The sequence below is a fragment of the Pavona decussata genome, unplaced genomic scaffold, assembly GCF_977016875.1.
Source record: "Pavona decussata unplaced genomic scaffold, jaPavDecu1.1 SCAFFOLD_274, whole genome shotgun sequence".
NCBI classification, from domain to species: domain Eukaryota; kingdom Metazoa; phylum Cnidaria; class Anthozoa; order Scleractinia; family Agariciidae; genus Pavona; species Pavona decussata.
The window spans coordinates 314,536-331,328 of record NW_028145676.1 but is presented as its reverse complement, the minus strand read 5'-3'; the positions used below and the strand labels follow the sequence as shown (position 1 = coordinate 331,328).

The 16,793-nt window shown below is 38.4% G+C and overlaps 1 protein-coding gene across 1 annotated transcript in view; it reads right to left on the bottom strand.

Annotated features, from left to right (window-relative positions):
* Positions 1 to 8,040: 8,040 nt before the first annotated feature.
* LOC146455417 (uncharacterized) overlaps positions 8,041 to 16,793 on the bottom strand; it is a 61,235-nt gene continuing 52,482 nt past the window's right edge. Inside the window, exons 7-9 of the mRNA XM_085094301.1 lie at positions 16,410 to 16,532; positions 15,796 to 15,918; positions 8,041 to 9,337 (exon numbers count right to left, since the gene is read on the bottom strand). Coding sequence (XP_084950427.1) covers positions 8,265 to 9,337; positions 15,796 to 15,918; positions 16,410 to 16,532 — 1,319 coding nt within the window. The 3' untranslated portion in view covers positions 8,041 to 8,264. The remainder of the gene's footprint in view (positions 9,338 to 15,795; positions 15,919 to 16,409; positions 16,533 to 16,793) is intronic.

Sequence of the window (16,793 nt, the reverse complement as noted above, 5' to 3'; positions counted from 1 at the left end):
AGTATTAGGGGATTCAGATAATAGACAGGTATACTGTTTCATGTCTTTATTAAGACTCCTGAAATTTTGACAGCAGATTGTTGAATTCTTTGAACTTATTCTGGATGCTCTCGGCTATCTTAGTTACATTGTTTGTTGTTACATTTGAATTTTTTGCTTCGATTTTCTCCAAGAATTATTAATGGTTTGAGAAGCTACATCAAACACTCAAAAAGAGTGTTTCATTCGATTTCCAAACACCTTGCAAGTTGGAGAGCAGGGATGGCGCAGTGGTGAGAGCATTCGCCTCCCACCAATGTGGCCCGGGTTCGATTCCCGGACTGGGCGTCATATGTGGGCTGAGTTTGTTGTTGGTTCTCGTCTTTGCTCTGAGAGGTTTTTCTCCGGGTACTTCGGTTTTCCCCTCTTTCTAAAAAAACCAACACTTCTAAATTCCAATTCGATTTGGAAAGTGTCCTCGATTGGTACTCTGCGGTAAAGACATTGTCACTTAAATAAAGTGATTTATTTATTTATTATTTATTTTTTTTTATAAAACTCGGCTGCGTCTCGTCTTTCCAATCCACTTCTTGGTGTTTGAAAATCGGATGAAAGACTCTTCTTCGTGTTTGATATGGAAATATTATGCACGAATTGTCCACCACAAAATTGGCCTTTTAGCTAAGTGTTTTTATTTCTTTTTCTCTGCAGTTTTCTAAGTAACTTGTGCAAGCTCTTCTGCATCAAGATGTCTCACTATAACCGCAGTTCACTTCAATTGTCAGCCATGCTTGCTTTGATCATAACACTTGCTATGTTTGTCCCATGGGTGAACTTTGGACTGGACTACATAAGTACATCTGTTTGGGTGACTCACTTCTTTTAAATAATGATTTCAAGTAGGCATTGTCATCGTAAAGAATCGAATTCTACTAAGTACTAGCTTGTATGAAAAAACAGAGATAGCCCTTTTCAGATTTGTTATTTCGTGGACAACTACAGGTGCATCTGGTGTAGATGAAAATGATCCCCTTTTTTATTTTGAAATTTTTTTATTCTCATTTTGGCAGAAGCAACCATAATGACTTATGATATGTTTAAGATTTATTGGAAACATAGTTAATTAAAGGCAATGGTTATGAAACCTGACAAACTTCTTTGTTATATATTTTTGTTTGCCTTTTTGGTCTTGACCCTGCACAAACAACAAAAGAATTTGGAATGTGTTGGAGCAACTGACCAATCGAAACGTTTTTGTTAAGATATTCAACTGTGGTGTGAACGTTAAAACAAATGATTGTGCAGGGTCGCGACCCTTCCAACATAAATTGCAGCACTATTGTTTTCATGGCAAGGTTTCCTAGCCAGTCCCTCAATTAACTATGGTCTAGCTTGTGCTGGACCCGCTGCCTTGTGGCAACGAATTGACCTGAGAGCGGTGTTTCATTTTTAAGTGTTTTCTGTTGTTTAGCATATGCCTATACAGAGCTGTTAACTCAAAACCCTTGAAAATCCTTTGAAATTTTTCATGGGAAAACAACAGCATTTTCAAGCCTTTTTCATGGATTTTTCATGGTTTAATTAATGGGTTTTCTCCCCTTAATTTACCATGAAAATCCTGTGAATTAAGCCATGAAAAGCCTGTGAATTTTTTACAGATTCATGGGTCATGAAAATTCCCTTGTTATGTATAAGCCATGAAAATGCCATGAAAAAGCCATTAAATCTTTATGGATCCCTTAATGGGATTTTAATGGCTTTTGAAAAACCCATGAATTAAACACCAAGATTTTCATGGGATTAATTTCATGGGTTTTTAATGGAGTGGAAAAATCATCGCCCATGAATATCTTGTGAATATGAAAAAAATTCATTGACCATGAAAATAATGTGAAGTTTTCATGGTCTTTTCATGGTCATGAAAATTAAGTGTTCAATCATATTCATGGGGTAAGTGAAGGCATTGAAATACCATGAAAATTCCATTAAAATGGCCTGAATTTTGAATGTATAACACAATCTAACTGGATGAAAATTAAAAATCATACTTTGGCTGAGAACTCACCTTATTTGAGGGTTCACTAGTTATTCTTTAGGAACACATGATAAGACAAGCTGATGTGTAAATCTTCTGTTGATAATTTATTTCCTGCACCACGCATACTGTACACAATGATTGGATTCCAACTTTTCTCAAGATATATCTCCAGTAGAGCTGCCGTTGCACGTTGAAACTTTTAGCTGAAACTTGTGTGCAATAGCGAACAAAACAAGTTTCACGAAGTGGTGTTACACGGTGAAACTCTTGTTTTTTTGCCACTGCGACCCTTGCGAGCCGTTGCAGAAGTAGAAAGCCAATCTACTTTTAGTGAAACTTGTCTCGCAACGGAAGTTCGAAAAATTTTCACGAAACTGACCACTGTTACACGGTGCAACGCCAGCTTGTTTCACAGCACCGTTGCACACAAGTTTCAGCTAAATGTTTCAACGTGTAATGGCGGCTTAATAGATACTTTGATATTTCTCTGTATAATTATATAATTATGCAATCTTAGATTTTGTCATATAATATAATTCATTATTACAACATTATTACCAAATTAAAACTGTACAATTCCATTTTAACACCACTTAATTTTGATTCCCTAACAGAACAAGTACAACATTTTAAAACTTGTATCAATTCTCATCATTGATACATGTAATTGAAACTATGATTTTTAAATCTTACATGCATGTTCATGAACGATTCTTCCTATTCTTCAGTTTATTTTATTAAAAAATGAATGCCCAAACAGGACATAAAACCCCCCCTATATATGTCTGTATCTTTTAATTGAACTAACCTTTCTAGACTGTGTACACTTGTATAAAATTATCTTCAAAAACTCAGCTTCATTTTTTATTACTCAAAATTTTTTTGTCATATATTTCTCGCAATAAAACTTAAACAAATTTTTAATGCTGTTGATGTGTTGATAAATCATGTCTCACATAAAATACTTAACAATGTGAATGGTAGGTGTTTCTGTTTAAGTGATGCATGTAGAAAACTAGAATATTCCTTTCACTCTCCAAAAAGTAAGGGGAGTGAGGCTGAAGCCCCCCCAGTCGCACCCCCTCCACAGTCTCTGATCTTGTAAGAGTATTTACTGAAGCCCCCAAATCTCCTTCTTAGGCCCTTATAATACTATTACTGTGGATGGACAGTTTTTAAATTGGGTGCCTTTCCAGAGACCAAGTGTGAAAATTTCATCCACTTAAACAATAGAATACAAATATTATTGTATTAACACTCTCCAGAGGGGCTTTTCAGTGTTAATCATCTAAAATTATATTGAATGTGAGAACAATAAACAGTATTCATCGATTTCTTCACCCTCACTTCTTCCTAACCACCGATCAGACATGTTCTATTCCAGCTACAGGCTTGTATTTTCTAATCAGCCCATCTGTTGCATTTTCCGCAACATCGAAAAACCTAATGCTCTTAAAATTGGCGCAAAAAAACTGACGCACTCTTCAGTTAATTTAATTCTTTGAGTCATTCCGCGAGTATCGTATTTCGCATAATTATGCCATGCCGCAGGTCATGCCACATGTCATTCCGCAAACTCATGTCGCCTTTTACCCTCACCGCGCAGTTTAGTTGATTCGCTACATTTCACAGTCAATTCACGTCACGCGTGACCAGTATTTCCGAGAATTAAATAAACATTCGAATTTCTCTTTGTAATGTCCGACGTGTGAATGAAATGTTGAACATTTCTCTGGAAATCTTTCCGAAAAAGATGCATTAACTGAAAAAAAAAAAAAAAAAAGACTCAAAATACTTGGGAAAAAATTGTTATTCTTGAAATACTTAATGCTGTAATGTAAAGAAAAATTCATACCCTTATACTGTCAATAAGCTAGGGAAATTTCTGAAAACTCTGGGAACTCTGAAATCTTGTTGGCAATGTCCAAAACTGACATGAAAATTTCAAAACTCCGTTTAAATTTCAAAATTACCAGTCGCGTGTGACGTGAATTGACTGTAAACCTGACTTATTCTCTATTATTTGAACTCAATTAAATCCTTGCACAAACACTATGAAACGCAGTCTGAAACAGCTAAGACAATTCCACCGGAACTCACTAAAAGAACGAGAAATAATCACATTTTCATACTTAACGGTGTAGCGAAACAACCGTGTAACGAAACGAGCTTGTAACAAAACAACTGGACACCCCTTCCCTTGCAATAACCTACTACATTATATCATAGAAAGTCGAGAAAGAGGTTGTTGTTTTTCATCGTGGTACATGTTGATCCAATATTAATAACCAGTCAACCTCATCGCCTGATGAAGACTAGCAGTAAGCAGTCAAAACATCGTGATTTACAACTCAAAGTGACTACAAAGAGTTGTAAATCGCAATTCACTTTCAACTTTCATGATCCTCTTCGTTTTAAATGAGCGTACTCAATCGCGTAAAATAACACGCTTTCCAATTTGTGTCTAAGTCTACGCGAGTTTACATCAAAGTGGGCACAGGAAACAAACTTTTCACAAACGTACGGCAAGATGGCTTCAACAACCAAAACTTCCTTGTACTAAAACTTTGACAGCGATCAAAAGCCGTTCAGAATTCACTTACTTGTCCGTTCTCTGTTCCAAAGATGGACGCCAAATATTCCGCCATGCTGCTTTTGGCGGACAATCACCCATGATTCTAAGCGAGAGGCTTTTTTGGAAATAATTGCCAAACATTTCAATGGAGTGGAATCAGGGGCCATAACCAGGTTATGGCCCCTGGTGGAATTGATCTGGCCCCTGGTGGAATTGATCTCATGATATTAATGTCCACAGAAAACAACTTTATTTTACTTTACTCTACTTTACTTTTTTATCGTTGGCAGAAATACACAACTAGAATAGAAGAACTTCTGATCGCACGTTGAGCCGTTTCGGGAGAAAAAAAGGATGTTTGACAAACGATAGGTTTGATACGGAACAGAATTTTGCGTCCTTTTGGCCAAACAAGAGGCGGGGAACGGTTTGGGGCTGTAAAATCTAAAGAGCTTTTAAAATTCATACATTTTTGTCCAAAATACAATCAAGGGGCATAGGCTGGTCATGTACCTATCCTCTTTACACGTGTGTGGATTGACATTCATAACATTCATGTTGGTTACCAAGAGAGGATGAATCCTCTCTTGTGGTTACTTATGAACAGAAGCTGCAATCTTCTGAGAATATGCGCTCCTTCCTGTCCTCAACGCCCGGGAAGGGGGGGGGGGGGGGGGGAGTTGGTACTGCACTATATAAGCTTTATAGGTAAGTACGGCGCCAAAGGGTATGGTCTTTGAATGAAAACTTTTAAAACTACAAAAGCCGTGAACGAAGATCCTGCTTGCTTGCACTTTGGATCTCATAGGAGATCTAATCAGCCAAACTTGAAAAATAGACGATGAGAAGTCCAAAGACTACTCAAGGCTGACACAACGTAATATATCAGTTTAAAATAATATTTCAGCTGGCCAAACCAGCCTTCTTCACGTTTAGATGTTACATCTGAACCTGAAGAAGGCTGGTTTGGCCAGCCGAAATATTATTTTAAACTGATATATTTCGTCGTGTCAGCCTTGCAGTAGTCTTTGGACTTCTCATCGTCTGCGGTTTTTGAGCCGTTTTGGGCTGAAATATGATTTAGAATTTAACCATCATTTTAGTATATGCTGAAAGTCTGAAAACCGGGGTCTGGATTCTAGAAGCCAGGGCCCAGTTGCTCGAAGCATGGCTAGCGCTAACCCGGGTTAAATGCCATGACAACCTATAGGTTTTAAAACCTCTTAACCAATGGTTAGCGTTAACCATGCTTCGAGCAACTCAGCCCAGGTCTAAAAATGGGTATGAATTTCAAAAGATAAATAAGTTAGTTTCTAGCCGAACTTTGCGTCGGCGGGGAGTATAAACGAACGTTTGGTTTATCAACAAAGTTGTAAAGGTAAATTCGAATCTCTTTACGGTGGCCAATTTACGTCGCGATCCTCACTGCTTAAGCTTCCTAGGGACCTTACGAACGCAAGACGGCGACGCCAACGGAAACTTCATTTGAAAATATAACTTTATTTCATTTCCGCTATTTCGCGATTATTTCAACTCGTTTAATTCCTACACAAACAACAAACTACCCACGAACTAAATTGGTAGGGAGTGGCGTTGAAGTTAAGAAAGAGAATAAAAAATTCACCGTCTTGTCCTCACGTTCTCCACAAAACCTTGAATTTGGTCATTTCACGTTGTTGTTTTGCAAAGGACGGCAGAGAAATGTACTAAAATTTAAAACGCATGTGTAGAGCGATTGTTTTTACTCATAAGGCGTTTTGTTTTATGGCGATGTCGTTGATGTCGCCGTCGTGTTTTCATAAGGCAGGGGCACCCAACAGATCGTTTCGGTAAATTATCTGTTCGAAAGACCCTTAATCCCCTACAATTTTTTTGAAGAGAATTTTCACCTCGAACTTTCGTGATATGGGAAATTTAAGGCCTAGTGTTTTCGGATTGATAAAAATGTCGTTTCGGGTGCCGAGAAAAGGTCAGCTAAGATTTTCGGAAAGGAAATAAGACCTAAGGTTTTCGGGAAATGGACAAAGATGCCCTAGTAATTTCGAAAAGACTCAGGTTGCCCTAGAATGACCGAACAGATAAAAATATTATAGCGCGGCCTAAAATGAACTTACAGAGCTTTAAAGTCTCGCCAGGTAGCCTAAAATAGCGTTTCAAAGGATCTGAGAGAAAACTTTCGTTGGGTGCCCCTGATAAGGTCTCTATTATCAACATCGCGCTGCACAGCAAACAGAAATGAGGTCTCTCTAATTAACGTGTTTATCAAGTTTATTTCAGCCAAACTTAAATATTAACTAAGCAGCATTTTATCAAGTTAACTTACAGATAATATATGGTATGACCGCTGTCAAAAAGCTTATTCATACAACTTATCAAAGTCTGCAACAAATGTGTTCTTCTCAAACGTTCACGGCTATAGCTACTGAAAAACGTTTGGACCCGTGGTATGTGATTATACATATAGTTCAGGAGCATTGAATGCATATGTAAATGTAATTTAATCTTACAAGTACATTTTTGAAACAGCGTTTGAGGACACCTTAAAGTATAAAAAGAAGTATACGTTACTTTGGTCTGCTAGTCTATCGTTAACTCTAGCCAAGTATGTACAGAAAAAGCTATGAAGAGAAATTGTGATGTGTTGAAATTTTAACGAGTGAAATTCTTGATTAAAGAGTGCGTAAATACGAATACTGTGAAAAGAACTCTTCATTGCCTACTCTATATTTGATTATTTGTATTATGTACAAGAAAGCTAATCAGTACAACCAAAATACAGTCCCGGCAAAAGTTGGAAGCGATTCTCGTCTACAAGCAGATTACTGCGTCAATTACCCTGAGAAAAGAAAAAAAAGAAAAGAAAACCTACTTGAAAATTAACGAGTCGCTTTCGAAATTTTCTCCAGGCATCGAGCTGGCAAAGACAAGGAATTTGTCGCCGTTGATGTCAAAAAACTGCACATCAGCTGCTCCATTTGTCGGAAGCTCCTGTACTTTGAAAAAGCTGTTTCCTGACTACTTGTATACAAGTGGGTTTCCACTGATACAAATGGTAAACACGCCCAGTCGCACCCCTCTGATCCTTAATCTGAGAAAAGCTGTTACGGCCCTGATTTAAAGCTAAAAAGTTGTATAACTTGTTACGAGATTAAGGAGTTCCTAAATGGCCACGAAAAAAGTGTAACGTGGCAATCAACTAACGCCAGCGGGAAAAGAAACAAAAACTAATCAATTAATTTTTCTTTAGATCTTTGCCACTCTCTGCATCATCCCTTCAATTACCTCTAGGGCTCAGTAAAATCATCGTGAAATAAAAAAAGTATTGTCAAGATGTTCTCAGGCCTCCTTATTAACCTTTCAGTCCTTTTCTGTAATCTGATTTCCTCGCTATTAAAAAAGTCTAGTGGTAAGCTTCCCTTACATGGTAAGCAACCATTGTGTTAACGAAAATTACAATATGTTTACTGATAATATAAATAAGCTGCATGTAAACTAAGCTTTATAATGTTAACACTATCCTTGCAAAGTTGTACTTGTTTCTCACAACTATATATCCTATCATGTTTTATGTTTGATACATATTTTTGATTAAAGTAAATCTTTTTTGAGTTTTTTGCATGTTTGTAATTGTTGGCTTAACGTAGTTCCTTTCCCTCCAAACCTCAGAAACAATTATATGTAGATCCATTTATACAGTTCACTGTTGATGTTAGTTTTTCCATCTTTTTGGTACTTTGCAATTGCCAGGTAAATGTGACCTTTGTACTCAAATGAAGTCATATCATACGCGCCATAAGTTATATTTTCCTGGTATTTCACGAACTGTGATACATTGAACTGATACACAGCTGAAAAACCATACCGATTGGTCACACCAAGGTGCGTTTCGTGGCAGATCTCAAATGGATGCATGGCTCTGGCTCCACGGGTGGGAATGGACTGGAAATGAACGAACCTGCTGCCATTCCACTTGTAAATGAACGAATCAATGTTGGAACTTTTGTCATTATAATAGTTGGCAAAGGCGAGGAATGTCTCATCGTTGTGGGTAAAGGACTTCACATCGTGGGCGCCATATGTCTGGAGAGTCTGCACTTTAACAAAGCTGTTGTTGTTGACTGACCACTTGTATACAGGAGATTGGACAGAATGCCTTTCTCCGGATTTGAAATAGTTTGCAAAAGCTATAAAAGTTTCATTGTGTATTACAAATGCCGTGCTCCCTATTGCTCTCTCTGTTTCTATCTCCTGAAAGTTTTTAAACTGGTTGTCTTCCCATTTGTAGATGATTGACTTTGTGGGTGTATTTAACTTATCACTATAACTCGTAACGGCAAGAAAAATTTCCGGCAACATTTGAAAGAAATGAATGTTGTTTGCTCCAGTTGTTAATAGGTTTTGGAAAACAACGAACTGTTGTCCATCCCACTGGTAAATGACCGAGTTCAGGCGGCTTTTAACGCCATTGTAGCGGTTGGCAACAGCAAGATAATGTTTGTCGGCGATCGTAAAATATTCGATATGACGTCCTCCTTTGGTGTTTATGGATTGGTAATGAGAGAAATTTCCAGTTGAATTGTTCAGTTTGTAGATGAAAGAGCTTGTCTTATATCCGTTTTTATCACCGAAATTGTTGGCGAAGGCGAGGAAAAGACTCCCATTAATTCTGAACTGTTCAACACCGACTGCTCCTCTGGTCGGAAGATCTTGATATTTTTTGAAGGGAGACAAACTACTGGAACAATCTTAGGTGAAAAGAAAAACAAAAGTGCCTTCAATCATTTAAAAGTCTATAGGACATGGCAATAATCAACGTAAAATGATCAGTAAAGGATGAAATGAAAGGAACGGCAAAAATGACCTAAACACAAACGTACATCTTGGAAAACAAGACGATGAATTATACCTTTTATAATTAAAACATAAGTGACCATCCCCACTATGTACAAGGAAGCTAACCAGTAAAACCAAAATACGGTCCCGGCAAAAATTGGAAACGGCGATTCTCGTCTACAAGCAGATTATTAAGCTAATCCTGGGTTAACGTGAAGTTTGATTCGAGTTTAATTACTAAAGAAAAAGCATTTTTCCAAAACATATTTACCCTTCAGCTTTATATTAGACTTTTCTGTACCTTTAGCTAAAAGTCAGCTTTTAAAAACATTTTTACAGCAGTGATTATATTGGCGTGAACACCTAAAGTATGTCTGAAAAGTTTACTGTGTTGTAACCAATCACAGGCGAGATCTTCACACCACAGAAACCACAGGCAACGAACGGTTTCCCATCGGTCACGGAACAAATTATTTTCGTTTTGTTTTGAGATACAAACTGTCATATTAGGAATTTAAAACACCGCTGTTCTCCAAGATCAGTGCTGAGGGGCATATCCAGTATACCATTCGATGAAAAAAAAAAAACATTTTTAAAGCCAACGCGATGTTCAATTCATATCTGAAAATTTATTTTTCTAAGAAGAATTCGACAAGAACAACTCTCGAATTCTAACTTTATTATAACCTTCATTATAACCTTGCTAAGTTACACGTATGAGACGGGGAAACATGTACTTTGTAGGGTGACAGAAAAAAAAAAGTAACTGCAACACTTTCGCCTGTAATAGTGTAAAAGCACAACGTTTATGTCCTTTGCCGATGTATCTCCGCTCCGAGTGAAAGTTAAAACTACATAATGATATACAAAATATTTCAACATATAGCTGTTATACCCGGCTGTTATAAGCCTAAGAATTACAATCGATATGAGTGGAATCTTACTGAACTATTTACTAACACACTTGAATTTGCCCCGTTGTTTACACTGAAACCATTATAAAATGAATTTTCGGGAGGATTAGCTGGCGAAGAAATGGAAATTAACGAGGCACTTTCCATGAAAGAACTCGCTTGTCCTTTACAGGTGTCAATCAGTTAAGGTAAGCGCCAATCCTCTGATTCCGGTGGTACTTTGTTTTCAAGCGCTTTATTAAGGTAAAGCAGATCTTTATCAAGCTCTTGACGATTCAGATATTTTACTGGATTCAGACGTTTTACGCGTGGACTCAATACGGCAAAAAAATTTCCGCGCAGGGCCGTAGATAGCGCGGGGGCAGAGGGAGCAGCTGCCCCCGCCAGGAAAACTCAATTTGTTTCTAACATCACACTGATCACAAGAAAATCGACTAATTGACTGAAAAAATATTCCTTCAATGTGAATTCCAAATAATTTTTTTGGAAAATCTTTTGAGGCAAAAGCCAGTACCAGTTTTCTTATAAAAGATAATGATTTTGTCAGTTTGGGTTGCCTATGGTTTTGAATTCGGTGTGTAAATAAAGACTGACAAGCCTACGCCACTTTCTGGCGCGTGTTTTAGCCTTTTTAAATCTAGCTTATACAAGTATGTTTTTTTTTTCAGAGATAAATTGGTTTTAAAAGCCTGCGCTGCTTGCAAGTATTTGTAGCGGGTTTGGATTTTAACCATCATATGTTTATTATCCGACAGGTCATTTGCGCCTAATGATTTTTAAGTTTCCTCTTTTGAATTCTCTCCATTTTCAATATAACCTCTTATTCCGTGTGTTCAACGACGGTGTTTTTATGCCACAAGGGCATTTCAGCTGGGTTTGGCTTGGCTCTTTTAAGTGCTTGATAGCTTTAACTGCCTTTCTTGTTGAGATTTGTGTAATGTTAGGACAGAAATTAATCATTGCTTGTATCATGTAATGAGCTTCATTCTGTAATCGTTGCAATGCCGGGCCCGGCTATTAGAGTTTGTCACAAGGAGTTGTGTTTCTTGGCACGACTATTTGGTTTTTTGGTTCTCTAGTAATCGTTGTAGCGTGTTATAGAGCTATGCAACGTGTCACAGTAATATAAACTAAATTCGATTTTGAGACGGCAATACGACTTTGTACTGACGGCTAGTTGGGAGAAAATATATTCCGTATTGGGCGGAGTCGCGAAGCGACGGACCCCAATACGGAATATATTTTCTCCCAACGCCGTCAATATAAAGTCGTATTGCCGTCTCAAAATCGAATTTATTTTTTTATCGTGATACTGGCATTTTGTCGGAGAGAGTAAACGGATAAAGTACAAATCGTGCGCTGATTGAAAGATAAATTCTTACTTCAGTTAAACTGTAGCCATGGTAATATCCGTGCGCGAATTTTTTTTCCCGGTGCGGGTTATTTGAATTTTTGGCTTTAATTTTTACGTTAAAACAAAGAAAATGCAAACATTTACAGTCCATAAAGCACCTACTATTGATGAAATAGACGAGCTAGTAAGTTTGAACATTTTACCAGCAAATGTTATTGAAAATTCGTTACCGCCGAGACAAAAACAACGACATGAAAACAGTGATGAATAAACCTCACAACCCCACGACCAGAAGCAAGAATAAAAAGAGTAACCATACTAGTACCCAAAAACGGAAACAAAGCATTGTTATCCTAGCTTAGATGCCGTGGAGATTTAGAAATTTGAAAGAAACCAAGCGGCGAAGAATACTGTAAAAATTACCGAGTCCGCCGTTCGGCGCTACGACAAGAAGATCAAATTGACAAACCTGAGTCATGAAAGAGAACGCAACAGCGCTCTTGGAGCAATTTTTTCTAGAGATAAGAGACATCAGAAAAGAAACATATCCTTTTGCTTTGAAAATGCCATAATTTATTGGAATTTAAGCTCGTTGTTATTTACCGTGGCCGCTTTCACACTCAAGAAAGTCTTTTAAGTAAATTTCTCTTCATCGAACTTATAATCACTATTTTTCGCTTACCTTCAAGAAAAAAGTTGTATCCGCTGTACCATGGTACATGTTCACCACAAAAAATACATTATAAGTGGTCCTTGAGCAGTGTCAGAAGCTTTTTAAACTCAAATGAAAAAAAATAAACAACACCATCCAACGTCGCATGTTCATTCACAGAAGTAAAATTTTGATCTGTGCGCGCCGAACCCATTTAAGTGCCGTGCTGTCATGCTTACATGACAGTTTTTGAGCCAATCAGAAACCGTCATTTTGAGACGGCAATACGACTTTCTATTGACGTCTCAGCGCAATGGGAAGATCCCCCAGGATCGCGATAATACTGAAAAGGCTTGAATTGTATTTAAATAACGACTGTGTTTTTGCAAATGCTTCGCCCCACTGGTATAGTGCGTTTGAATTGTGGAAGCTCAGGGATTTTCTCTCTTTGTTTACAGCAGTGCATCGACTGTGTTTTAAAATGAGAGACAATATTTGCTTCAAGCTAAACAAGACATTAACTCAGAGGCAACTTTCTGTGTAGGAGTGAAAACAAAATCAATGTCCAACTAGAAACCCTGTCTGCATACGGTAGACCCTAGCCTGCGTGGCAGGCGCTAGAAAGGGGAAGGAAGAGGGGAAAATTGGGCCCTCGCGCCGCGCGTTTCTCGCGCGCCCAATTTTCCCCTCTCCCTTCCCCTTTCTAGCGCCTGCCACGCAGGCTAGGTAGACCCCTGTGAGGGGTGTGCGGAGTTTGCCCCCACAGACAAAAAATCCTAGGTACGGCCCTGCTGCGGTAAATCATTTTCGCCTTTAAGCTTTTCCAAATGGTCTTCTGCACTTGAAATCTGTGCCTCCAAAAAACTGACATTTTCAACAAGTTCTTGGTTACGGCGGTCTAGAGGAGAATCGATCTTGCGTGTAGTAGTACTGCTTGAGTTTGATGCAGTTGCCGTCTCTCCTTCGGCTGGCCAAGTTTGTGGTTCTTTACTGGCTAAACTGCAATTGCTTCGGCATTAAATGTGTAGTACTGCCAGGTTCTTGTGATTTAAGCTTAAGTTGTCGCAGTTCGTGGTCCAGTGCTCGCTTCTCCGCGAGAAGCAAACGTTTTGGTGACGGGAATGTATAGTTTAGATCGCCGTCTTGAAGATACTGTAAGGATTTGCGAGTCGAAAATCCCCGGGATTCAAATTCATCCGCCAATCTTTCTATTCCTGGTATTCCAATTGACATAAGCCACTGTTTTACTTCTGACATTTCCGTATTCTTCAGAACTCTTCTGAACAAGAATTTAGAGCAATTCTCCCACGCACCATCAACATACGCTGTTTTTAGATACGCGATAAAGGCGGGAAATAAAATTAGACTTGTTGACAGCTGTCAAAGCTGTCTGGCATTTGCCTCTGATTTTGTTTGTCTAGTCGCGTGATTTTAGTTTTAGTCATTCTGAGTTTCTTGTTTAAAAATCTTCTCACGGATGCATTTGACGGTATTTCGCCCGGTAAACAGACACCATCCAACCGATAATCTCCTTTGTAGCTCGTTACTATACGAGCTTGGCCTGCATAGCTTTTCAACTTCTGGGTAAGAGCGCACATATTCGGTTAGAACCGACTCCTTGCGTCCACTTAGAGCCCTTCGCGGAGCAGAATAATTGTTTTCATTATATTCCCTTATTACTTTTGTAATAAATCCGGTACTAAATCGTGATTGAGCGCTTATTTCTCTGATTGACAAACCGTTTTTGTGAAGATCTAAAACGTTTTCCCGAATTACTTGAGGATAAGGTTTCCCAATGTCGTAGATTTGGCCATGTCGATTCTCCCTCACGTGACTCACGCGTACATTAGCTACCAAAAGAAACAAATTACCAAAAATAGGAAATCTCCCTCACCTAACAAAAAAGTGTTAACGCTTGCTGCAATAGCCGCGAAGCGATGGAAATCAGAAAACTCTGGCGGCTCACCTTGCAACATCGTAACTTGCGATCAGGCGTAACTACCGATTTCCCGATTTCGATCGTTACAAAAAGTTTGAAAATTCGCGCGCCAAACCGCCGCGTGCGTCAGCCCGGCACATTGGCTTTGTAATTTATTTCAAAATCGCTCAAACCTGTATTCTTTGCTATTATAGCACAAACTGTAAACAAATAGGAAGGAAAAGCAATTGTCTACTTGTAAAAAGACTGAATGTTAAACAAAACGAAAATAATTTGTTCCGTGACTGAAAAGAAACCGTTCGTTGCCTGTGGTTTCTGTGGTGTGAAGATCTCGTCTGTGATTGGTTACAACAGAATAAGCATTACAGACATATTTTAGGTGTTCACGCCAATAAAATCACCGCTGTAACGAGCGAGATACAAACCTCAATTAACGTTTTATCGGGGATTAGCGTTACTGAATTGGCTTTCAAACAACTAGGCCCTGGATTGTAACCGAAAGCTTCTCAACTAACGTATAACCCAAGCTGTTGCATAGACCAGCCAAACATTAAGGTCATCCCAATGTTATCTTACAAAATGATATGCCAACTTTTCTAGTGCAGAGCCACTCCTGTTACTCGAAAGAACATTTTCTTACGCTAAAGGTATACGCCTGTGTGGCAAGCACTAGAAAAGGGAGAGACAAAAGGAATTGAGCGCGGAGAAAAGCGAAAAGTGTTCCTTTCCTTCTTCATCACTTTGTGCGCCACAATCTTTTCACGGACTTGTCTTGTCCTCCACTTCATCTCTGCCATTCCCCTTTCTAATCCCTAACAAACAGGGCTCAGTTCCTCGAAGCATGGTTAGCGCAAACCCGGGTTAAATGCTATGACAACCTATAGGTTTTAATACCTCTTAACCAATGGTTAGCGCTAACCATGCTTCGAGCAACTCAGCCCAGGCTGCTAACAGTAATACCGGCTCTGGACTGCAGTTACAAGTTTGATTCAGCCTAAAGCCAATAATACAAAATGCAACGGAATTCAACATATGTTCTTAAAACATTTTAAGCGACCTCTAGACTTGTTGGCGCTATGGTTACTTGCTTTCTGTTTTCATTTATCACGGAACAGCGCCAGGTTCAATTCTATTCAACGACGTGCGACAACGCTCAGCACAAAACAAAACAAAACGAAAATACGGCAAGTAACGAAGAATAAAAGCATGTTTTCTTAGCCAACAATTACCATCATGTATAATAAATTTAAAGCCTTGTTAGAAGACATTACCCAAGATCGGTTCTCACATGTTCTCAACGTGAAATTAAGCGTAACAAAATGTTACACTTCGAATACAACCTAACTTTGTTGGAACATATTTTTCTTAGGTTATCTTACTTTCTTACTTTACATGATCGTTGAATTCGGCCAAAAATTGCTACATTTTGCGATTTGACCAGGAGATTAAAACCTGGCAAAAAGAAAGACCAGAAAGAGACTACCAAAGAGAATAAAACAAGAAAGTTTTACCTGAACATGAGCGTCCGTCACCAGTGTACCCCGGCTTACAGGTGCAATTAAAGGATCCATGGGTATTCAGGCAGGATGCATTTTCGCTACAGTTGTGGATGCCTTTAGTGCATTCATCAATATCTAAAAAAATAAGAAATGACCAAAAGTAATTTAACACTTTCGACAATGAATAAATGCAACTGGTTTAATAATTGGAATAGCTAGTCATTTTTTTTTTCGTTGAAGGGTTTCCACGAATTACTCAACGCCAAATTTACCTTAAGACAATAACCTCGAAAAATGAATAGAACGGCAAAATGTACCTAAACATGATCGTCCATCACCAGTGAGCCCCGGATTACAGGTGCAGTTGAAAGATCCAGGGGTATTGACACAGGATGCATTCTTGCTGCAGTCGTGGATGCCTTTTGTGCATTCATTGATATCTGAAATATGTAAAATTACAAAAAATGGAGATTAAACCGCTTGGAAAAGGATTAAATGTAACTGGTTTAACAACTGGAATAGCTAATTGCTTTTTTCATGAAGGGTAAACACAAAGTGCTGATTTACCTTTACACATTATTATTATTACAATCAACAGGGGAAATGAATAGAACGGCAAAATATACCTAAACATGATCGTCCATCGCCAGTGAGCCCCGGATTACAGGTGCAATTGAAAGATCCAGGGGTATTGACACAGGATGCATTCTTGCTGCAGTCGTGGATGCATTTTGTACATTCATTGATATCTGAAAAATGTAAGATTACAAAAATGGAGATTAAACCGCTTGGACAAGGATTAAATGTAACTGGTTTAACAACTGGAATAGCTAATTGATTTTTTCCTGAAGAGTAAGCACAAAGTGCTGATTTACCTTTACACATTATTATTATCACAATCAACAAGGGAAATGAATAGAACGGCAAACTGTACCTAAACATAATCTTCCGTTAACAGAGAACCCTGGCTTACAGGTGCAATCACGGAACAATTAAACAAGCTAATTATA